General features: G+C 49.9%; 1 protein-coding gene across 3 annotated transcripts in view; it reads right to left on the bottom strand.

The window, feature by feature from the left end:
* Nucleotides 1-3,632: 3,632 nt before the first annotated feature.
* LOC139230525 (ETS-related transcription factor Elf-5-like) overlaps nt 3,633-24,088 on the bottom strand; it is a 55,935-nt gene continuing 35,479 nt past the window's right edge. For 2 of the 3 annotated variants that reach the window (XM_070862354.1, XM_070862355.1), the window contains exons 3-7: nt 17,495-17,668; nt 13,056-13,142; nt 12,445-12,531; nt 8,204-8,399; nt 3,633-4,893 (exon numbers count right to left, since the gene is read on the bottom strand). In XM_070862354.1, coding sequence (XP_070718455.1) covers nt 4,794-4,893; nt 8,204-8,399; nt 12,445-12,531; nt 13,056-13,142; nt 17,495-17,668 — 644 coding nt within the window. In that variant the 3' untranslated portion in view covers nt 3,633-4,793. The remainder of the gene's footprint in view (nt 4,894-8,203; nt 8,400-12,444; nt 12,532-13,055; nt 13,143-17,494; nt 17,669-24,088) is intronic. The other variant, XM_070862356.1, reaches the window with a different exon arrangement.

The following is a 24,088-nucleotide window of genomic DNA, read 5'->3' on the forward strand; positions in this document are numbered from 1 at the left end:
CCCCAACCCCTCTGCCAGCATACACGTATTGTTATATTTTGTTTTATTTGGCGCACATAGGCCTAGCCCGCGAAGTAACTACTTCCTGCTACCTCGACTTTGCATATTGTATCTACATTAATCTCTTTGTCAGTCCCAGAGCAGCACAGAACACCTGACCAGGAACTGCCTTGGGCCAGTAAAGAGACTCTGCCAATTCCAACCTTGCCACCTTTAACCCGCTGAGTGCTGCTTCTAAAAAAAAAAAAAATTTTACCCTTTTTATTGATATTTTTGTTCTAGTTTTTACTCTGTCCATTATCCCTCCTGCAACACCTGAAGGCATTTCACTCGTGTTGCAGTATACGCCAGCAGCTCTCCCAAGTTTTTTTTTTTCATGCGCGGGATGTGGGCATCGCTGGCAAGGCCGGCATTTATTGCCCGTCCCTAATTGTCCTTAACTGAGTGTCTCGCTGGGCCATTTCAGAGTGCAGTGAAGGGAGCCAACCACGTTGCTGTGGGTCTGCAGTCCCGTGTCGGCCAGACCAGGTAAGGGCGGCAGATTTCCTTCCCTAAAAGACATTAGTGAACCAGATTGTTTTTTTTACGACAAACCGTTAGTTTCATGGTCACCATTACTGACACGAGCTTTTTATTTTTATTTTGTTTAATTAACCGAGATTAAATTCCCCAGCTGCCGTGCTGGGATTTGAATTCACGTCTCTGGATCATTCATCCAGGCCTCTGGATTACTGGTCCTGTAAAATAACCACTACGCTACCTAAGTGAGCAAGTGCGGACAAGGGTTGTCAGTATTGTCGTTGCGCCGTTGTGCGTGCGTGTGCGGGCGAGAGAGAGGTGGGGGAGTGGACCACGGTCAGGAGCAGGAGCATTACATGATTTTTTTTTGGGGGCCCGTTGAAACCACAGGCACCAAGACCAATTAAAGCGCTGATGTTATAGCCTTCAAGGCCGCAATTGCCCCCTCTCGATAAGGCCTCTGGCTGGCTGAAAGCACGGGTCGGTGCGGAATGGCTGCCGAGTCTCTGCGGAGTAGCCGCCATTTTGAAAATTGCCCTTCCTCACTTTTGGGGTGGTGTCCAGGACCCACTCCGCCTGTTTTCCTGCCACAGTGTGCAGGCGCTGACCCCTTACCGACCAGCAGTGGCCCCTTCCCAAAATTGCCCCTCTGGAAATTGCCCCTTTCCTGGTATGCAGGTACAGCGGCCGCCCTTAAAGGGGAGGGCGCACCGCCGCGGTCGCCATTTTTTTTTTTTGTCAGCCAGGTCGTGCCGCCAATTATGGCCGCGGGTTCGGAACTGGGCCACCAACGGGCAGCCTGCCCCGCCCCCGCCCCCGCCCCCGCCTTGGGTGCCAGGCCGCTGGCTCGGCTGACGCCCTCCCTGGCGGCCCAGTGTTTGCCACTGAAGTGAAGGGGGAAGGGACGTTGTGACGCGCCAGCGCAATGACTTGCCGCGTCGGTTGCTCCATCCAGCCCCAACTTTGACCCCCATGATGACGCTCAAAAAAAAAAAACAAACCCCGAACGACTGAATCTCAACGGTTTGGCCGCCTCGTGTTTTGGGGCATCCAGAACACATCGAAAACAGTAGGTGCGCCTCGTTTCGGGCGGTGGCCAGTTTCGTCCCCTTCATGCTTAATGCTCTCGATGTCCCAGGTACACCGCGCGGTCTTTGTTGTTCTGATTCCAAATAGCTTTAGCAACCCCTGGACTTGCAGAACGAAGGAAAGGTAGTCTTGCATTTATATAGCGCCCTTCTCGACCACCGGAGTTCCCAAGGCCACCTTACAGTCAACGAAGTACTTTTGGAGTGTGGTCACTGTTGTAATGTGGGAAACACGGCGGCCAATTTGCGCACAGCAAGCTCCCACACACAGCAATGTGATAATGACCCAGATAATCTGTTTTTAGTGATGTTGATTAAGGGATCAACGTTGGCCCCAGGACACCGGGGCTAACTCCCCCTGCTCTTCTTCGAAGTGGTGGCCGTGGGATCTTTTACGTCCGCCCGAGAGAGCAGACGGGAGCCTCGGTTTAACGGCACCTCTGACAGTGCGGCGCTCCCTCAGCACTGCACTGGGGAGTGTCAGCCTAGATTTGTGTGCTTGGGTCCCTGGAGTGCGACTTGAACCCACGACCTTCTGACTCGGAGGCGAGAGTGCTGCCCACTGAGCCCACGGCTGAAGTGGGAATTCCGAGAAGGCTCCTGCTCCTGTAGCCCCTGCACGAAGCATAATTCGTGTGGGCATCAGGTGAGGCGACAAATTTGGCTCGGCAGTGATGTTGACAAGGGCTTTGCATTTCTGCACTGAATTCAAATTCTCAAACTGCCACGGTAAGATTGGATGTCACATTCTCTGGAATATTAGTCCAGTAACATAACCGCGACACTATCACACCCTATAACACAAGATTGGTACAGCGGCAGTAAAATATTTATTCAGATAAAGATTCATCAAAATGCACGTACATACAAAAGCAAATTGAAATATATTGCATGTGATTTAATTGGAGGAAAGATCCAAGGTGTACAACACGATTCTGCCCAGCTCCCCATCCCAAGGACTTCTTTGCCACCAAGTTTAACTTTGATTTTTTTTCTGCCAAAGTACTGCACAAAGAGCAAGTTATTATTTAAATGGAGAAAGATTGCAAAGTGCCGCAGTACAGCGGGACCTGGAGGTACTTGTGCATGAAACACAAAAGGATAGTATGCAGGTACAGCAAGTGAGCAGGAAGGCCAATGGATACTTGGCCTTTCTTGCAAAGGGGATGGAGTATAACAGCAGGGAAGTCTTGCTACAGTTATACAAAGTATTGGTGCGTGCAGTTTTGATTTCCATATTTACGAAAGAATATACTTGCTGTGGAGGCAGTTCAGAGAAGGTTCACTCGGTTGATTCCGGGGATGAGGGGGTTGACTTATGAGGAAAGGTTGAGTAGGTTGAGTCTCTGCTCATTGGAATTCAGAAGAATGAGAGGTGATCTTATCGAAACATATTAGATTATGAGGGGACTTGACAAGGTGGCTGCAGAGAGAATGTTTCCACTGATGGGAGAGACTAGAACTAGGGGGCATGATCTTAGAATAAGGGGCCGCCCATTTAAAACAGAGATGAGGAGAAATTTCTTTGAGGGTGGTAAATCTGTGGAATTCGCTGCCTAAGAGAGCTGTGGAAGCTGGGACATTGAATAAATTTAAGACAGAAATAGACAGTTTCTTAAACGATAAAGGGATAAAGGGTTATGGGGAGCGGGCGGGGAAGTGGAGCTGAGTCCATGTTCAGATCAGCCATGATCTTATTGAATGGCGGAGCAGGCTTGAGGGGCCGTATGGCCTACTCCTGCTCCTATTTTTTATGTTCTTATAGAGTGCAGGTCATATCTGCAATTAGTTGCTGTGGTTGCATTTTGATGTCGAAAGGCAAATTCTTGTTTACAGATCCTTCCACAGTGTTACCCCCAACCTCTATGTCCCAGCTGCCCTTGCTGGCCTTCCGTGACCTCCTCCACACACCCCTCCACTTCCTCCACTCCCACCCCTGGCCTCCACTCCCACCTCCTCCACCCCACTACCCTCACCTCCACCCCGACCACCCTCACCTCCTCCCCCACCTCATCCCATTCCCTCTGGAGCACCAATGAAGAAAGAACAGAGACAACTTGCATTCACATCACACCTTTGGGAGCCCCAATAAAGTACTTTTGAAGTGTCAGAAACATGGCTGCCAATTTGTGCACAGTGTTTGAGATAAATGACCAGGTAATCCATTTTCGTGACATTGTTTGAGGGATAAATATTGGCCCCAGAACATCGGGAAAAAGTCCCCCCTGCTCCTCTTCGAAATAGTGGGGGTGGAGCGGGGGAGGGCTGGTTACATTAAAATTCGAACCAGGCCATTTAGGAGCAAAATCAGGAAGCACTTTTCACACTAAGGGTAGTGCAAATCTGGAACACTCTTCCCCCAATCTTTGGATGTTGGGGGATAATTGAAACTTTCGAGGCGGAGATCGATATATTTTTGTTCGGTGACTTTATCAGGAGGGTAATTGGAGCCGAGGTACAGATTGGCCATGATCTCATCGAATGACGGAACAGGCTCGAGGGGCCGAATGGCCTACTCCTGTTCCTGTTGAGGTGTATTTTGGAGGTTCCGTATTTTAAAAAGCAGAAATTTGAGGGTGAATTTTGCAAGGCGTGGAGACCATCGCTTGTGATTCAAGGCCCGACGCACTTTCCGATCACTAAAATCAATGTCCGGAAAATGGGGATGGCGGTGAATCAGACAGACCGACCTCAGCGCCCAGTTCTCCAATCCACGCTGCTCTGAAGACAGACTCGGGACTAGTGGTGGACATTTCGCCCTTTGGCGTTTTTAGAAATGTCCAGGTAACCCACTCAAAAAGCCAGACCGGTGTCGTCCTATAAACATTGGCGATTTAGTGACAAAGAGTAACTTAACCTTTCGTTGACCTTACGGGTACCTTGCCGTTTGGTTAAGTCTAAAGTTTGCTGAAACATTCGACGGCTGAGGCGTTGTAGGAATTGTCTCGTCCGTGAGCAACGTCGGCAGGATTACTTCACGTCATCATTCTTCTGAACGATAAGGGAGTCAAGGGTTATGAGGAGCGGGCAGGGAAGTGGAGTTGAGGTCAGGATCAGATTGGCCATGATCTTATTGAATGGTGGAGCAGGCTCGAAGGGTCAAATGGCCGACTCTTGCTCCTATTTCTTATGTTCATTCACAACGGAGCAAGGGTTCATCGAGTGTGTGTGGGCCTGCAAGTCCATTTATAGATACCAACTCTCTTTCCATCCTGAAGCTCGCTCTCCAAATTTGTACATCAGTCTCCCGTCCACACGCTCCAGGATTCCAGTCTTGTAATAGTGCCTGAGGAGGGAGAGGAAGGACATCCACGTTACAAACGTTACACTTCAACTCCAATTAAATTAGCTGAATTCATTTTGTTATATCTTGAACAACACGATTTTTAGAATTATTTCCCTGGGTTTCGCCCCTGATGTCATTGAGGCTTCGGGCTCGAAATTGGTTACCGCCGTTTTTTGAGGCGGTGTCACCGCCTGAGTGCTGGTTTTACCGCCGGGCGTTAGCTGCAGCCTCCGACTGCAAAATCTGGGGCCTGAAATTGGTCAACTTACCGCCCGCTCTTGCCGACATTCCTCTGCTCGATCCGCCCAGTGCCACTTTCAACGTGGCCCGTAGTGGGCGAGGGAAGGGAGGGCCGCCGGGAAGCGCCCGCCAACGTCAGCGGGCGGCCGAGCGGCGTAAGTGGATTCCCGCCCGCCGTGGTGCCAGATTGGTGCGGGCGGGAGTCGGCGGCAGAACGGGGGGGCGGACCCCGCTGGCCGGAGGCCGGTTTGCCCCCCCGACGGTAAGTAGGAAGATCGCGGGGGGGAAAAAAAAAAAAAGGTGAGTGAACATTTTTTATTTGTTTTTCCCCGCAGCGACTTACTTGGGTGGGGGTCCCCTGGAAGGTCTTCCGATAGTTTTAAAAAATGCTTGCCTGATGATTTTTTTGTTTGCAGCTCTTCGACCCTGCGTGGGCCCGACTCCATCCCCGGCGGCGCTCGGGCGGCAAGAGCCTCTGCCGCCGAGAATCAGGGCTGCCGCCCGCTGCCGCCCAGATTGGCGGTGTGCGTCTTCCCACTTGCTGCCCGCCGACCTTCGAGGGGACCTCGGCCATGAAAACACCGCCCAAAGAACCGTCCGGAACCTCGGCGGCACTTTGGCCGGCACTTGGGTGGGCGGAAGCCTTCGTCAATTTCGGGCCCTCAGTTTTAGCGGCCAAAGACGAGAGAGCAGCGCTAAAAAGTGGTGTTGCGGACGCCCCCTCGGGCGGGAGCTCAGGAGGGCGACTGAATTCCGCTTTGGGAGGCTGCCGCCAGGCGAGCGGGGAAACGGGGGAAAAAACACCCCCCCCCCCCCACCCCTCAAACTTCACCAACCCGTGCGCACAAACTTCCCCGAATGGAAAAAAAATGAAGAAATAAAAGAGGAAAAAAAATGTTTTGCTCTCACGGTTCCGCTATTTACTCAAGACCTTTTGCAGGCTGTGAGAAGGCCTGCCGACGAGGCCGATGTTCACACTAAATATGGCGTTCGAGGCGCAGCACGCCGGATGATGTCACCAGGCGGGTGACGTTAACCGGCGTGGCGTTAGCTCTTGGTGCCTCTGCCAAAGAGCCGACTGAATCTCTGCGCAGGCGATGGACACCGCTGACCGTCTAAGGTCGGCCTTTGTCGCCCGTTCGGCGCCTGCATTTTTATTTTGCACTTTTGATATTTTTATAGCTAATATATGAAAAATGTCTTTTTAAAAAAAAAAATACATGACTTTTTAATGCCCTTATGATTCTCCTCCTAGTTTGCTTGGGCGATTAATCTCAAATTCCTGGAGACCCCAGGGCAATGCTGAAGGGCTGTCTACAATGTTTCCTCTAAGCTGTGCGCGCGCAGTAACTTGCAAGGTGCCACATAGGCAGCTCAAGGGCTTTTCCATCGGAAATACCGCGCTGTAATGTATGCACCTGTGAGCATGCTCACGGGTTTGTAGAGCTGTAGAAGTCCCCTCCGTGCCTTTTAGTTCCGCGCAGAGGGAATTCTTGTACGGGCTGCTCCTGCGCACTCTCCACTTTGCCATCCTTGTCTGTCGTCCGGACACGCCATGGCGCACCATCTTGCCGTCCGGAGGAGGCGGAGGTCCCCGATGGAGTGCACTCCATCGATGGAGTCCTCCCACTATTTATCGGGGACTTGGCCTGGAGGGTGGTGCACGGGTCAGTCCCGTGCAATAAGTTTTTAAGTCGGTTCACGGGCTCCCAGGCCGCCTGCAATTTCTGCGGTCTGGAGCAGTCCGTGTTCCACTTTTTTATTGAATGTGCGAGGTTGCAGGCCCTCTTCCATTAGGGGCTGCTCCTCAAATTCTGGCTGCACTTCAGTCCCACACTCCTGGTCTTTGGGCACCCTGTGCGGAGGGGAGCGGGGCAGGTCGGAAGGCCTCCTCGTAGGACTGCTCCTGGGCCTGGCCAAGGGGGCCATTAGCCGGTCGAGGGGGTCGTTCAGCCCGACTGCCTGCCTCTCTTCCGCGGTTATGTTTGCATCAGGGTGTCCCTGGCGATGGAGCACGCGGTGTCCACCGGTACGCTCGCGGCCTTCTACGAGAGATGGGCGCCGGAGGGACTGGAGTGCATCACCACCCCCGGGAACCAAATTTTAATTTGATTTAAGGTTTCGTTAAAGTTTAAAATCGTTCATTTGTGGGTTCTAGTGTCCTTGTCAAAAGGGGGCACTTGATTTAAGTTTTCAACAAAAATAGTTGTAGAGCTGTTGAGTTGGGGAGTGGCTTAGCCAGTCACGTGATGTTCGCAAGACTCAATAAAACCCCGGCCAGTTGGGTTCGGGGGATCCACGATGAGGCAGGTGGTTGTGAGCCTGGTGGATGAACTGGTAATGTGTAGTGTGATTGTTAAAGCTTTTGCTAATAAACCAATTCATTCTTAATAGCAATGTGTTGCTATGAATTCTTAAGCAAAGAGCCCATGCAGCAAATACATTAGAGTCGCAACAATCAAGAAACTTGACCCCATCAAGAACAAAGCAGTTTACTTAAATAGGTGTCCCTGCCACTGCATTCAATACCCACTCCCTTTGCTACTGGCCAAATTATGTACTACCTTAGCTAGCTTAGTTCCTGTTTTTAGTTCATGTTTGTTAGACTCCAGATCATTTATTTAGCCAAGTGTAATGTATGCACCTGTGAGTATGTTCACAGGTTGGTACAGCTGTTGAGTTGGGAGTGGCTTAGCCAGTCACGTGATGTTCGTAAGACTCAATAAAACCCCAGCCAGTTGGGTTCGGGGGATCCACGATGAGGTATGCGGTTGTGAGCCTGGTGGATGAACTGGTAATGTGTAGTGTGACTGTTAAACCTTTTGCTAATAAACCAACTAGTTCTTAATAGCAATGTGTTGCTATGGATTCTTGAGCAAAGAGCCCGTGAAGCAAATACATTACACACACATGCGCATAAGCTTAAAGCAACCGCACGTTGAAATACAGAGTCCGCGCACAACACAGCGTAGCTTAGGGGAAACATTGGTTGTCAACACTAGTTGCAGGGGGAGACAGAGCAGCTTCTGGGTGTTCCCAGAGGGAGGCGGAATGATTCGGAGCCTCCTACCTTAGTGCTCGACTCAGCTTCTCGTAATTCATGCCTTTGTTCTTCTTCTCTTTGCCCCACAGCTGGGCGAAGGCGTGGGACTCGATCACGCGGAAGACCCCCTCTCTCCGGTCCTCCCACCGCAAGATCTCGCGGTTTTCCATGGGGTTCAGCAGCAGGTCGCGGACAAACTCCCACAGGTGAACGCCTTGACCTGCTTATTATTTTTACGCACACACACGAGAAAGAATGATTAAACGGAGAAAAAGACTTGCATTTGTATAGCGCCTTTCACGACCACAGGGCGACTCAACAAGCTTTACAGCCAATGAAGGACTTTTGGGAGTGCAGTCACTGTTGTAATGTGGGAAACGCGGTAGACAATATGCGCACAGCAAGCTTCCACTAGCAGCGTTATGATAATTGTTATGTATGTATAATGCATATACTGTAACACTAGACCACTGAATGTATCTTCACACTGTATACACCATACCTGTAAACATAGAAAATAAGAGTAGGCCATTCGGCCCTTCGAGCCTGCACCGCCATTCAATGAGTTCATGGCTGAACATGCAACTTCAGTACCCCATTCCTGCTTTCTCGCCATACCGCTTGGTCCCCCTAGTAGTAAGGACTACATCTAACTCCTTTTTGAATATATTTAGTGAATTGGCCTCAACAACTTTCTGTGGTAGAGAATTCCACAGGTTCACCACTCTCTGGGTGAAGAAGTTTCTCCTCATCTCGGTCCTAAATGGCTTACCCCTTATCTTTAGACTGTGACCCCTGGTTCTGGACTTCCCCAACATTGGGAACATTCTTCCTGCATCTAACCTGTCTAAACCCATCAGAATTTTAAACGTTTCTATGAGATCCCCTCTCATTCTTCTGAACGCCAGTGAATACAAGCCCAGTTGATCCAGTCTTTCTTGATAGGTCAGTCCCGCCATCCCAGGAATCAGTCTGGTGAACCTTCACTGCACTCCCTCAATAGCAAGAATGTCCTTCCTCAAGTTAGGAGACCAAAACTGTACACAATACTCACCAAGGCCCTGTACAACTGTAGTAACACCTCCCTGCCCCTGTACTCAAATCCCCTCGCTATGAAGGCCAACATGCCATTTGCTTTCTTCACCGCCTGCTGTACCTGCATGCCAACCTTCAATGACTGATGTACCATGACACCCAGGTCTCGTTGCACCTCCCCTTTTCCTAATCTGTCACCATTCAGATAATAGTCTGGCTCTCTGTTTTTGCCACCAAAGTGGATAACCTCACATTTATCCACATTATACTTCATCTGCCATGCATTTGCCCACTCACCTAACCTATCCAAGTCACTCTGCAGCCTCATAGCATCCTCCTCGCAGCTCACACTGCCACCCAACTTAGTGTCATCTGCAAATTTGGAGATACTACATTTAATCCCCTTGTCTAAATCATTAATGTACAGTGTAAACAGCTGGGGCCCCAGCACAGAACCTTGTGGTACCCCACTAGTCACTGCCTGCCATTCTGAAAAGTACCACCAGAGGGTGCAACTGGTGGAGACCTAAGGGTCACCTGCACACTGTAGGTAACCAAGTATAAAAGGGAGCTCACCTCATTGTGTCTGAACTCAAGGAGCTGCAATAAACGGACAAAGGTCACTACAGTTCAAGTACAATACCCTTACCTCATGGAGTCATTATTAGAGTGCTTGCATATACTACAACAATGACCGGATAATCTGTTTTAGTAATGTTGATGGAGGGATAAATATTGGCCTATGTCACTGGGGATAACTCCCCTTGCCCCTCCTCAAAATAGCGCCATGGGATCTTTTATGTCCACCCGGGAGGGCAGATGGAGCCTTGGTTTACCGTCTCATCCGAAAGACGGCACCTCCAACAGTGCGGCACTCCCTCAGCACTGCACTGGGAGGATCTACCTAGCTTTTTGTGCTCAAGTTCTTGGGGTGGGACTTAAACCCACAACCTTCTGACTTGCAGTGCTACCCATTAAGTCACGGCTGACACCTGACAACCCTCTGAAGAAATTTCTCCTCATCTCGGTCTTAAATGGCCGACCCCTTACCCTGAGACTGTGCCCCCCCTTCTCCCCGGTTCTAGACTCTCCTGCCAGGAGGAAACAGCCTCTCAGCATCTACCCTGTCAAGCCCTCTAAGAATTTTATATGTTTCAATGAGATCACTTCATTAAGATACTTCTAAACCAGGGAATACAGGCCCATTCATGGGAATCGTAGCATAGTGGTTATGTGACTGGACCAATCGTCCAAAGGCCTGGACTAACGATCCGGATACATGAGTTCAAATCCCACCATGGCAGCTGGGGAATTTAAATTCAATTAAAAGAAAATCTGGAATAAACAGCTAGTGTTGGTAATGGTGACCATGAAACTCCCAGATTGTCATAAAAACCCATCTGGTTCACTGACGTCCCTTTAGGGAAGGAAATCTGCTGCCCTTACCCGGTCTGGCCGATATGTGACTCCAGACCCACAGCAACGTGGTTGACTCTTAACTGCCCTCTGAAATGGTCTCGCGAGCCAAGGGGCAATTCGGGATGGGCAATAAATGCTGGCCTTGCCAGCGATGCCCACATCCCAGGAACGAATTAAAAAAATTCTACTCAGTCAACTCCTCACAAAGCTCTTTGATAACTTACTGTATCATAATTTAAGAACATAAGAAATAGGAGCAGGAGTTGGCCACCTTGCCCCTCCCGAGCCTGCTCCGCCATTTAATAAGATCATGGCTGATCCGATCATGGACTCAGTTCCACTTCCCTGCCCGCTCCCCATAACCCTTCACTCCCTTATTGCTCAAAATCTGCCTTAAATATATTCAATGACCCAGCCTCCACAGCTCTCTGAGGCAGCGAATTCCACAGATTTACAACCCTCTGAGAGAAGAAATTCCTCCTCATCTCAGTTTTAAATGGGTGGCCCCTTATTCTAAGACTATGTCCCCTAATTTTAGTGTCCCCTAGTTCTAGTCTCCCCTATGTGTGGAACTATCTTCCCTGCAACCACCTTGTCGAGCCCCCTCATTATCTTATATATTTCGATAAGATCATCTCTCATTCCTTTGAAAGATCACTTCTCATTCCTTTGGTCAATGCTATAGTGTACTGCATTTGATTTAACTTGTTTTTCTTCCTCATCATTTACACGTTATCTGATTCAAGTACAAAATCTTGTATTTATATAGCGCTGTTAATGTGGTAAAACGTCCCATGGTGCTTCACCGGAGCGATTATCAAACAAAATTTGACACCGAGCCACAAAGGAGATATTTGGGCAGGTGACCAAAAGCTTTGGATGAGAGCAGATTCTTGATGAGTGCACAGACGGTGAGAAGAACTGCCCTGCGCTTCTCTGCATCCTCATCTTTGTTTAGGTCGTTTGCCACGAAATACTGGTCAAGACGATCCGTGAAATCACCCCAATCCTCTCCCTCATTGAATCTCTCGAGAATGCCAATATTACTCAATCGTGCTATGCTCGCCATACTTTTGCGTGGGTTCATATTTGCCTCGTCGCCAGTTGTGGTGTTTGAAATGATACAATGAACTCCATACTGTGAGCCAGTGACCAGGTGTAATCTGATCAGTCTTTAATGGCTTCCAGAAGTGAAGATACAAAGGTGAAGTTCAGGTTATATACCGGGCTCAGCACGACCCTAGGACCGCCGACGGTAGTGCCCCCTGGAGGTGGGCAGACCTTATGTACATACATTACAAGAGGTAGGTTTTAAGGAGCATCAAAAAAAGAGAGGCGGAGAGGTTCAGGGAGGGAATTCCAGAGTTTGGGGCCCAGGCAGCTGAAGGCACGGCCACCAATGGTGGAGCATTTAAAATCGAGGATGCACAAGAGGCCAGAATAGGTGGCATGTGGAGATCTCGGAGGGTTGTAGAGCTGGAGGAGGTGACAGAGATCATGAGAGGGGCGAGTCCATGAAGGGATTTGAAAACGAGGTTGAGAGTTTTAAATTTGAGGTGATAAAATTAACAGCCTCAGCGAAAATCAGCTCACTCAGCCCAGACCAGCGATGGATCCAGGGACCTTTGTGATCTGTATGAGGAGGTTCCACATTGGATGGTGCTGTGATCCAGTGGCAGGGGTGTTGGGAGGCGGGGGAGGTGTGTGTGTTTGTGGGTGGAGCTGGATAATTACTATTAACTCATTCCACACGAATGAAAGACTTGCATTTATATAGTGCCTTTCACAACCAATGGAACTTAGTGTCCCCTTACCTCGCTTGCCCCGTTTCATTCTCTGGGTTGAAGGTTTCTCTTGCTGTTTGATGTCTGTGCTGCATTTGATATTATTGGGAGTCATCACTGTAATATGGATTAAAAAAATATAGAGGCATCAATTAGTAATGAGTATGGGTCAGTTTTAAGGTGTGGGCCAATGTCCATTAGGAACTTAATTGAGTCTGCCTAACTAATTTCTGGGTTGGGGTCTGGGTGCTGGTGGGATGAGACAGATGGGTGCTCCAGGGGTGAGGTATAATGGGAGAGTTTGAGTGCTGTAGGGTTGGGGTGTATTGGGAGAGTGTGGGTGCTGTAGAGGTGAGGTACAATGGGAGAGTGTGGGTGCTGGTGGGGTGAGGTGTAATGCGAGAGTGTGGGTGCTGGTGGGGTGAGGTGTAATGCGAGAGTGTGGGTGCTGTAGGGGTGAGCTGTAATGCGAGAGTGTGGGTGTAGGGGTGAGGTACAATGGGAGAGTGTGGGTGCTGGTGAGCTGTGTTTCATTGGGCCGAACAAACTGTTCTTCTGCTATATTTTTCGAATGATCTCGGTGCAGATGGTTTAATTAAGGGGTTTGTAAATTCCCTGAGAGGTAAAGTTTGGCTACTCACATAAATCAATACAGGGAAGGACCTGTTTAACCGGCACCTCTGGTTGCTCACTATTTCCGTGGTATGTTGTCACGGTTGCCAACAAACCTGAAAGTGAAGCAGCAAACAAAAAGAAAGCATCAGGTTACAGCGCAGTGTTCCACACCCGGAGTGCGGTGAGACAATCTGGTGTACGATCTCTCGAAAACACTGCACTGGGAGCCCCTGTAATATTGCACCGGGAGCCCCTGTAATATTGCACCGTGAACCCCTGTAATATTGCACCGGGAGCCCCTGTAATATTGCACAGGTAGACCCTGTAATATTGCACAGGTAGACCCTGTAATATTGCACTGGGAGCCCCTGTAATATTGCACAGGTAGACCCTGTAATATTGCACTGGGAGCCCCTGTAATATTGTACAGGTAGACCCTGTAATATTGCACAGGCAGACCCTGTAATATTGCACAGGTAGACCCTGTAACATTGCACCGGCAGACCCTGTAACATTGCACTGGGAGCGCCTACAACATCATCATAGGCAGTCCCTTGAAATCGAGGAAGACTTGCTTCCACTCTAAAAGTGAGTTCTCAGGTGGCTGAACAGTCCAATACGGGAATTACAGTCTCTGTCACAGGTGGGACAGACAGTGGTTGAAGGAAGGGGTGGGTGGGGAGTCTGGTTTGCCGCACGCTCCTTCCGCTGCCTGTGTTTGTTTTCTGCTCTTGGCGACGAGACTCGAGGTGCTCAGCACCCTCCTGGATGCTCTTCCTCAAGGTCTTGGGCCAGGGACTCCCAGGTGTCGGTGGGGATGTTGCACTTTATCAAGGAGGCTTTGAGGGTTGTCCTTGAAATGTTTCCTCTACCCACCTGGGGCTCGCTTGCCTTGCAGGAGCTCCGAGTAAAGCGCTTGCTTTGGAAGTCTTGTGTCAGACATGCGGACAATGTGGCCCGCCCAACGGAGCTGGTTGAGTGCGGTCAGTGCTTCGATGCTGGCGACGTTGGCCTGATCGAGCACACTGACGTTGGTGCGTCTGTCCTCCCAGGGGATTTGCAGGATCTTGTGGAGACATCGTTAGTGGTACTTCTCCAGCGATTTGAGGTGTCTCCTGTATATGGTCCACGTCTCTGAGCCATATAGGAGGGTGGGTATCACTACTGCCCTGTAGACCATAAGCTTGGTGCCAGATTTGAGGTCCTGGTCTTCGAACACTCTCTTCCGAAGGCGACCAAAGGCTGCGCTGGCGCACTGGAGGCGGTGTTGGACCTCGTCATCGATGTCTGCCCTTGCTGATAGGTATGGAAAGTGGTCCATGTTGTCCAAGGCTGGATTTTGATAACCGGGGAACGGGGGACAGTGCTGTGTGGCGAGGTCAGGTTGGTGAAGGACCTTTGTCTTACGGATGTTTAGTGTAAGGCTTTCTGCACTGGGAGCCCCTGTATAAAATTGCACTGGGAGCCACATTCAGTAGACTTCCTGTATTAAAATGTATGATTGGAATCAATTGCAGCCATTCACGAGCATTATTGTGCTTTGATACTGGAGATGGAGAGAGAGACACAAGGCAGAGGGGCAGAGAAACACACTGATGTAAGGAGGGGAGAGGCGGAGAGGTAAGGGAGGAATTTCCATCCCATAACATTCAGCTTCTCCCATCTCTGCCCCTGACACTCAACACACTCATGAAGCCAAACGGCTGTTCTTTTGATTGTCTTCTTTCCCAACTGGTCACGTAACGTCACCGCCTTGACCCCATCAAGCAGTCTCTCCTCTGCTGGCCAGTGCTTCCATTCTCTCCAGCCACTGGCCTATCTCCAATCTCTGATCTTAGTGAATGGCGGGGCAGGGTCAGCGGGCCGAATGGCCCAATCCTGCCCCTAATTGTTATGTTCGCATGTTCTTAAGCCCTCCACTGATCCAGAGGCTACAAGGATAGAGACTCATGGTCCTGCATCTGGGAGTGTTGGATCGCCGAAACCAAATCCAGGAAACCTGGGTTGATGGATAAGGGAACCTGCCGATTTTGTAAGCATTTAAACTCATGGATGGAAAATTGGGTGGGCTCCATGAACAAAAGGAGAGACGGTGAAAGCTGGTGGAGAGTTTAGGATTATAAAGGAACTAGATAATAAGAACATAAGAAATCGGAGCAGGAGTAGGCCATTCAGCCCCTCGAGCCTGCTCCGTTATTCAATAAGATCATGGCTGATCTGATCTTGGCCTCAACTCCACTTTCCTGCCTGTTCTCCAAAACCCTTGACTCCACTGTCGTTCAAAAATCTGTCTATCTCCACCTTAAATATATTCAATGACCCAGCCTCCACAGCTCTCTGGGGCAGAGAATTCCACAGATTCACGACCCTCTGAGAGAAGAAATTCCTCCTCATCTCCATTTTAAACGGGCGACCCCTTATTCTGAAACTATGCCCCCTAGTTCTAGATTCCCCCACGAGGGGAAACAACCTCCCTGCATCTAGTCTTAAAAACATAAAAACTTAAGAAATAGGAGCAGGAGTAGGTCATACGGCCCCTCGAGTCTGCTCCGCCATTTAATACGATCATGGCTGATCTGATCCTGGACTCAGGTGCACTTCCCTGCCCACTCCCCATAACCCCTTGATCCCTTATCAGTTATCCCTTATCTTGGATCACCTAGACCAAATCCAGGAAACCCAGGGTGATGGACTATCAGGGAAGCTGCCCGTTTTACATCCATTCAAACTAATGGATGGAAGATAGGGTGGGCTCCACGATTAAAAAAGGAGAGATGGAGAAAGCAGATGGAAGGTTTAGGGACTAGATAATGTTTCGCCTTGTCCTTGTGTAGAACCAGAGGACCCGACCTAAGCTCGAAGGGCAGTAACTAGTCTGCGGACACAAGTGATTGAGTGGTAAATTTCTGGAGCAGACTCCCCGGCGAGACGGTGGAACCAACTGGTATTGATTCATTCAAATGCAAATGAGATTGATTTCTTACTTGAACTAACATGCTGGGATATAATCTGTGAGTAATAGGAGGCATGGAGTGTGCTAAGTGTGGCATGTCAATTGGAGTTCAGGACTGGAACATCGGGTCCTTCATTGAAACATCTGTGAACTCTGGTGGAAGCAAGTTATCCTCGTTCGCGGGACCGCCGATGATGATGATGATGAGGATGATGATGATGCTTGGGTTGGTCAGGTGACTTCTGCCTAAACTTTCAAACTACACACCAGTGTCACTTTGACACTCGCTGATGATCTGAGCTGGAATATTCAACGTCATTTGTTGAGAGACTGAGGAAATGGGGGCGGGGCTGGGGAGGGCGGTGGGGAAGCTTTGTTAACAGAAAGACCCGAAAGTTCTCACCTAGACCCAGGTGTCAGCCTTGGTTTAGTCAGTTGCAAAGCTCTCCGCCACTGGGGGTTCTCCTTGCCTTATGTCTGGGTCTGTTGAAGACTCATTGATCGAGATTGATTGCCGTGATCAGTCAACATCGCCAACAACAACAACAACAACTTGTATTTATATAGCGCCTTTAACTTAGTGAAATGTTCCCAAGGCGCTTCACAGGAGATAAAGGAAATTGACGCCGAGCCGCATAAGTAGAAATTAGGGCGGATGACAAAAGCTTGGTCAAAGAGGTGGGTTTTAAGGAACATCTTGAAGGAGGAAAGAGAGGTAGCGAGGCGGAGAGGTTTAGGCAGGGAGTTCCAGAGCTTGGGGCCCAGGCAACAGAAGGCACGGCCACCGATGGTGGAGCGATTATAATCAGGGATGCTCAAGAGGGCAGAATTAGAGGAGCACAGACATCTCGGGGGGTGGGGGGTTGTGGGGCTGGAGGAGATTACAGAGATAGGGAGGGGCGAGGGCCACGGAGGGATTTGAAAATAAGGATGAGAAATTTGAACTCGAGACGTTGCTTAACCGGGAGCCAATGTAGGTCAGCGAGCCCAGGGGTCGATGGGTGAGCGGGACTTGGTGCGAGTTAGGGCATGGGCAGCCGAGTTTTGGATGACCTCTAGTTTACGTAGGGTAGAATGTGGGAGGCCGGCCAGGAGTAGTCCAAGTCCAGAGGTAACAAAGGCATGGATGAGGGCTTCAGCAGCAGAGGAGCTGAGGCAGGGGCAATATTGTGGAGGTGGAAATAGGCCGTCTTAATTATGCTGCGGATATGTGGCCGGAAGCTCATTTCAGGGTCAATTATGACACCAAGCTTGCGAACAGTGTGGTTCAGCTTCAGACAGGAGTTGGGGAGAGGGATGGAGTTGGTGGCTAGGGAAAGGAGTTTGTGGCAGGGACTGCCAGGATGGTAGAAGGTGAACTAGATGTACCTTGGTCTTTTATCATAACATAAGAGATAGGAGCAGGACTCGGCCATTTAGCCCTTCGAGCCTGCTCCACCATTCAATAAGATCATGGCTGTTCAATAAGATCACACCCTTATTGTGTAGCAATTCTTATGTTGCTGTGCTTACCTTTGAAGATGTTATGTTCCTTGGGAAGGTTGGAATCCATCATCTCCAGTGAATTTATTTCCATTACGGGATGAAGGGGAGCGGGGATGAATGGGAAAAAGATCTCTGTGTCATTGCCTCCAAGGAAAATATTGGGTCGTTCAGACATCATGGGATTTGGCAGCATGGTCAGTGCTGTGGAGAAAGCAGAGCGGATAAGGTACAATATCTTTGATTTCCCCTCTGGTCTTCCCCCATCCTTATGACGCCACCATAGGTCCTGGCCATCCCTGATACCTCTGATCAAGTAGCCATGTGTCGGTCAACGTCGTTGGACGTAGTTGGTGTTGAGATGCGTCACGAACAGCCCCACGATTCTGCCCTTGCCTGCTGTTCACACACGCGCACTTAGCCCAGTAATACCCGCCCTCCTGTACGGCTCAGAGATGTGGACCATGTACAGTAGACACCTAAAGTCGTTGGAGAAATACCTCCAACGATGTCTCTGCAAGATCCTACAAATCCCCTGGGAGGACAGACGCACCAACGTTGGTGTCCTCGATCAGGCCAACATCCCCAGCATTGAAGCACTGACCACACTCGACTAGCTCCGCTGGGCAGGCCACATTGTTGGCCTGCCAGACACGAGACTCCCAAAGCAAGCGCTCTACTCGGAACTCCTTCACGGCAAATGAGCCAAAAGTGGGCAGAACAAACGTTACAAGGACACCCTCAAAGCCTTCCTGATAAAGTGCAACATCCCCACTGACATCTGGGAGTCCCTGGACAAAGACCGCCCTAAGTGGAGGAAATGCATCCGGGAAGGCTCTGAGCACCTCGAGTCTCATCGCCGAGAGCATGCAGAAATCAAGCGCAGGCAGCGGAAGGAGCGTGCGGCAAACCTGTCCCACCCACCCCTTCCTCAAAGACTGTCTGTCCCACCTGTGACAGGGACTGTGGTTCTCGTATTGGACTGTTCAGCCACCTAAGGACTCATTTTTAGAGTGGAAGCAAGTCTTCCTCGATTCCGAGGGACCGCCTATGATAATGATGACTTAGCCCAGTGACACTGACACCAATTATAGTGCCTCAACTGTCTCCATGGCTAACAGACCCAGAATCAAACGTGGGATCTTCTGGTCGATGTGGTTTAGTGCTATGCTGCTGAAGCCCTTGCCCACTAGCCCATTGGGGTACCTTATTGCAAAGTATTTACAGCGCAGAAACAGGCCATGTGCCCCAACAGGTCCATGCCGGTGTGTATGCTTACATAAGAACATAAATAGGAGCAGGAGTCAGCCATTTGGCCCCTCGAGCCTGCTCTGCCATTCAATAAGATCATGGCTGATCTTGGCCTCAACTCCACTTCCCTGCCCGCTCCCTATAACCCTTTACTCCCTTATCGCTCAAAAATCTGTCTATCTCTACCTTAAATATATTCAATGACCCAGCCTCCATAGCTCTCTGGGGCAGAGAATTCCACAGATTTACGACCCTCTGAGAGAAGAAATTCCTCCTCATCTCCGTTCTAAATGGGCGACACAAGCCTCCACCCATCTCTTCTTCATCTAAACCCATCAATATATCCTCCTATTCCTTTCTCGCTCATATGTATCTAACTTCCCCTTAAATGTCTCTCTGCTACTTGCCTCAACCACTCCCTGTGGTCGCGAGTTCCACATTCTCACTATTATGTCTGTAATGCACTTATGAATGACTTATGTGTTGTACTCAAACTGTCGTGACCTTGGTCATTTATTCCAAACTCCAGCGTGAGGCACAAGCATGGTGGGCAGCCTTTTATACAGCCCCTGCCACAGGGGCAGGAAACCCCGGTCTCCACCAGTTGCACTCTCTAGTGGTGTCAGCATGTATATACACAGTGTAAACCGATTTGATAGTACATCAGGTAAACAAGTCTCCATCTTCTGCAACCCACACAGTGACTACACAGAGAGTACATTCATAGTCTGCATATACAACACTCATCACTCTCTGGGTAAAGAACTTTCTCCTGAATTCCCTATTGGATTGATTAGGGAGAACGCAATAGTTATGGCCCCTAGTTCTGATCTCGCCTGCAAGTGGAAACAATCTTCTCTACGTTTACCCTATCGAACCCTTTCATAATCCTACAGACCTCGATGAGGTCACCCCTCAGTCTTCTCATTTCTGGAAAAAAAGAGACCCAGTCTGTTCAATCTTACCTGATACATATTCAATCTTTCCTGACCGGTATTTTTAAGGGGGCAGTCGGGTGTCAGAAGAAGGTGTTCTCTGGTATCTCAGAAAGTAAGTGGGGGAGGGGGGGTGAGTAAACTTTTTAACCAAAATAGTTTTCGTGTTGAGACTCGTGCACAGCACACTGTGGGGAAAAAATGCCGTGTTTTGGAGGTGACACACTGCGTGACGGCATCGATTTCACTCAAGTTGCACTTGCATGGTTCATCAGAGTCGGTCATATTTTCCAAGCCAAGCTGCAGGAAGCTATAAAGCAAATCACAACCCAGCACCTCGCCTGCAGACTGGGGCCCGATTATTTTACTCCCTCGGCCGAGCGAGCAGTGGGTGATTTGCTCTGAAGCAGGCTTGCCTCTCCAGAAGCACGTGCAAGGGGGCTTTTCCACCTTTCTGACTAATTTACAAGCAATTTACACTGTCAGTCTCTCTGATGCGGGTCTGTTACGGTGGTCGGTTTCACAAAGGATTTTTTCTTGTTCGTGCAGGGCTGGCTGCCAAAAGCACTTATTTTATTACTAAATTAAGATTTCAGTGACGTTCTTGGAGCAAATCAATTAAATTGTTGTCTTCAAGGATTTCGTTAAAGAACTTGCATTTATGTACTGTTTAAGGTCATCCCAAAAGTGCTTTACAGCCAATGAAGCACTTTTAAAGTGTGGTCACTATTGTAATGTGGGAAGAGGATTTACTGTGATTGAAAGGTTGCATTAGAGGGAGCAGCGCGCAGCGGTCCGGAAATCAGCACGGTCCCGGCTTGCAAGCCCGTCGGCCGGCCGGAGTCATCAGAGGGAGCAGCGTGCGCTGGTATACCACTGCAGGAGGGCAGTGGCTGAGAAGCCAGGTCGCTGATCGCAGTGCGGGCAGGCACAGCAGGAGCGGCGAAGGAGAGGCGAGAGTTTGTAGAGGGAAGTGACCGGGGCCCAGGAGAAGCCTGAGTTTGGGGCCGAGTGCCCAGGGGGCAGCACGGGCCCAGCCCGCACTGTGCGATATGTGCGCGCACTAGGTCCGTGCAGCAGAGCTGGTCTCCAGTCATCCTGGTTAATCCCTTGCCACTGGACCTCGCTCTGTCAAGCCCCGTGTGGTGGCTGGTGTGCAACGGCCACCACACGTTAAAAAAATCCACGCACAGGCATCTTCCACCCTTCAACATGTAGTTCGGGATCCGGAATATTGAAACACCTGTGAACTCATCCTTTTTTGGCGTGGAAACAAGTCATCCTCGCTTTGAGGGACCACCTATGATGATGATGATGATGTAGGAAACACGGCAGCTGATTTGCGCACAGCAAGCTCCCACAAACAGCAATGAAATAAACAGCGAGGGAGTAGTTTCGATCACCTGGATGGGTGGGAGAGGAATTTTCCCAGATTTTTTCCCGCTCAATTAGCCAGGGTTTTTTAATCTGGATTTTGCCTCTCCCAGGAGATCGCATGGCTCCGGTTGGGGTGGAGTGTACAATGTTGCGAAACATGGGGTGTCGCAGTTGTGTGGGGTGGACTGTGTGGGCCGGGTGCTCTTTACCTGTCCGCCATTGTTCATAGGTTTATATGTAACCTTCAGGGCTGCTGACCGAGGGCCGTGCGGCTCTTTGTCGGTCGGCACGGACACGATGGGCCGAAATGGCCTCCTTCCACCCTGTAGATTTCTATGTTTCTAAATGACCAGATTAATCTGTTTTTTTAGTGATGTTGGTGGAGGGATAATTGAAATGGTGCTGCGGGAATTTTTACGCCCGCCTGAGAGAGCAGACGGGACCGCGGTTTAACGTCTGATCCGAAAGACGGCACCTCCGACAGTGCAGCACTCCCTCAGTACTGCACAGCCTAGTCTAGCCTAGACTTTGTGCTCGAGTCTTTAGAGTAAGACTTGAACCACAATGTTCTAACTCCGAGGCGAGAGTGCTGCCCACTGAGCCACAATTGACACATAGCCTCAAAACCGCCTACGAATGATTGACAGAATATGTTGAAACAAACACAAGCCGGTTACCTGCTCCGTTGACTGTAGTGATGAAGTTGTTATAATCGCCCAGTTTGCAGTGAAAGGGGAGGGCCGAGGGCTGTTGGAAATACATTTCACCGTCTCTGGTAGCTCCAGCACACACAACGTTGCAGGTCCGTGTGGTCAAAGAAGCACAACTCACAGAATTAAAATATCACCAGCAGACGCAGCGAGACAAACTGCTGGGTGGCTGAGTCTGACCTCTGGGCGACAATCTTCAACAACTTCGGGAATATCCTTCTCGCATGAAGAAACTGCCGAGTGTGTGTGTGTCTGTGTGTGCGTGTTTGCTGGTGGGTGTGAGAGTGAAACACAGAGAGAAAGCAACAGTGTACACATTTCAATATTTTGCAGTTTCTAGTCCCTCTAAGGCTGCGATTTGTTGGACTGCTGCCATATCACCTATACGAAGAACGGGTTTAACTTCCCTCTCATTCTTGTGGTAGTAATACGATGCCAACTATTGGCATCCCATCCTCACTGGCGTCTCTTGGGGAAAGCTGTTGGTGTGACCCTGGCAACGTATGCCCCACCGTCTGGGGAAGAAATTGGAGGGGCGCGTTGTAAAATGTGTTCATTTCGATTGTTTTCCGCGCCTTTTTGACGTGAAGCAACAGTGCTTCTTGAGGGAAGAGTTATCTGCACCTCCCATCAGAAAGGCATCTCGAGTGGGTTGCCAGAAAAAACACTGATCAAGAAAATGGTCCATTCAGCCCATGACACTGGCTGTTTCCTCATACCATGCACAATCACCTCTATTATGGACTCTCCACCCCACCTACTTAACTCCCTGAGGGAGAGTTGCTCAGGAACACTCCCTAATCGCAAGAGATCATGAAGCGACACGTCAGTTCATTTTGATCCCGCCTCGGTCCTCGTTGGGAGTGGGACCGAGGAGGGATCAGAGATGGTTCGCAACACTGATTTTGAAGGGTGCTTGGAGAAGAAAACGAGTGTTCACTAAAGTCAGGGGGCCGACAAATGGTACGGGAGTAAAGTTCACATGGGCACGGATTCGATGGGCTGAATGGCCTTTTCCTCGCTCTGCAATTTCTTGCATTCTTCACTGGTTTTTTTCCCCTCGTCCTCCATAGCAAACATTACACCAACTCTGCCCCCTCCCCCTGTATAAAAACATAAGAAATAGGAGCAGGAGTAGGCCACCTGGCCCCTCGGGTCTGCTCCGCCATTCAATAAGATCATGGATGATCTGATCTTGGGCTCAGCTCCACTTCCCTGCCTGCTCCCCATTACCCTTTATTTCCTTATCGCTCAAAAATATATAATTTTTTTTAATGTAACATTTGCACTGAAATACTTTAATGAATGTGGAAGCTCTGCATTGGCTAGGAATTGAACCCGGGTCTCCCAGCTGGCAGGCAAAATTTTTCCCCCTGAACCCACCAATATTTACATATTACTATAATGTATTTGCTTCATGGGTTCATTGTTTAAGAACTCATAGCAACACAATTAAGAACTAGTTGGTTTATTAACAAAGGCTTAACAATCACACTCATCATCACAGGCAGTCCCTCGGAATCGAGGAAGACTTGCTTCCACTCCCAAAGTGAGTGATGGCTGAACAGTCCGATGTGAGAGCCACAGACTCTGTTACAGGTGGGACAGACATTCGTCGGGGGAGGGGTCAGTGGGGCTGGTTTGCCATGCGCTCCTTCGCTGCCTGTGCTTGGCCTCTTCATGCTCTTTGTGTTGAGATTCGAAGAGCTCAACGCCCTCCCGGAGGGACTTTCTCCGCCTCGGGCGGTCTGCGGCCAGGGTCTCCCAGGTGTTCGTGGTGATGTCGCACTTTACCAGGGAAGCTTTGAGGATGTCCCTGTAACGTTTCCGCTGTCCTCCTTTGGCTCGTTTACCAGGAAGGGCTCCGCATGAAGCATTTGCTTAGGGAGTCTCGTATCTGGCATGCAAACTATGTGGCCTGCCCAGCGGAGTTGATCTAGTGTGGTCAGTGCTTCAATGCTGGGGATGTTGGCCTGGTCGAGGACACTGATGTTGGTGCGCCTGTCCTCCCAGGAGATTTGCAGGATCTTGCAGAGACATCGTTGGTGATATATCTCCAGCGACTTGAGATGCCTTCCATACATCGTCCATGTCTCAGATCCATACAAGAGGACGGGTATTACTACAGCCCTGTAGACCATGAGTTTGGTGGTAGACTTGAGGGCCTGGTCTTCAAACACTCTTTTCCTCAGACGGCCAAAGGCTGCACTGGCGCACTGGAGACGATGCTGAATCTCCGCATCAATGTCTGCCTTTGTTGATAAGAGGCTCCCGAGGTATGAGAAATGCTCCACGTTGCCCAGGGCCGCGCCATGGATCTTGATGACTGGGGGGCAGTGCTGTGCGGCGAG

This window comes from Pristiophorus japonicus, chromosome 19, assembly GCF_044704955.1.
Source record: "Pristiophorus japonicus isolate sPriJap1 chromosome 19, sPriJap1.hap1, whole genome shotgun sequence".
Lineage (NCBI taxonomy): Eukaryota > Metazoa > Chordata > Chondrichthyes > Pristiophoridae > Pristiophorus > Pristiophorus japonicus.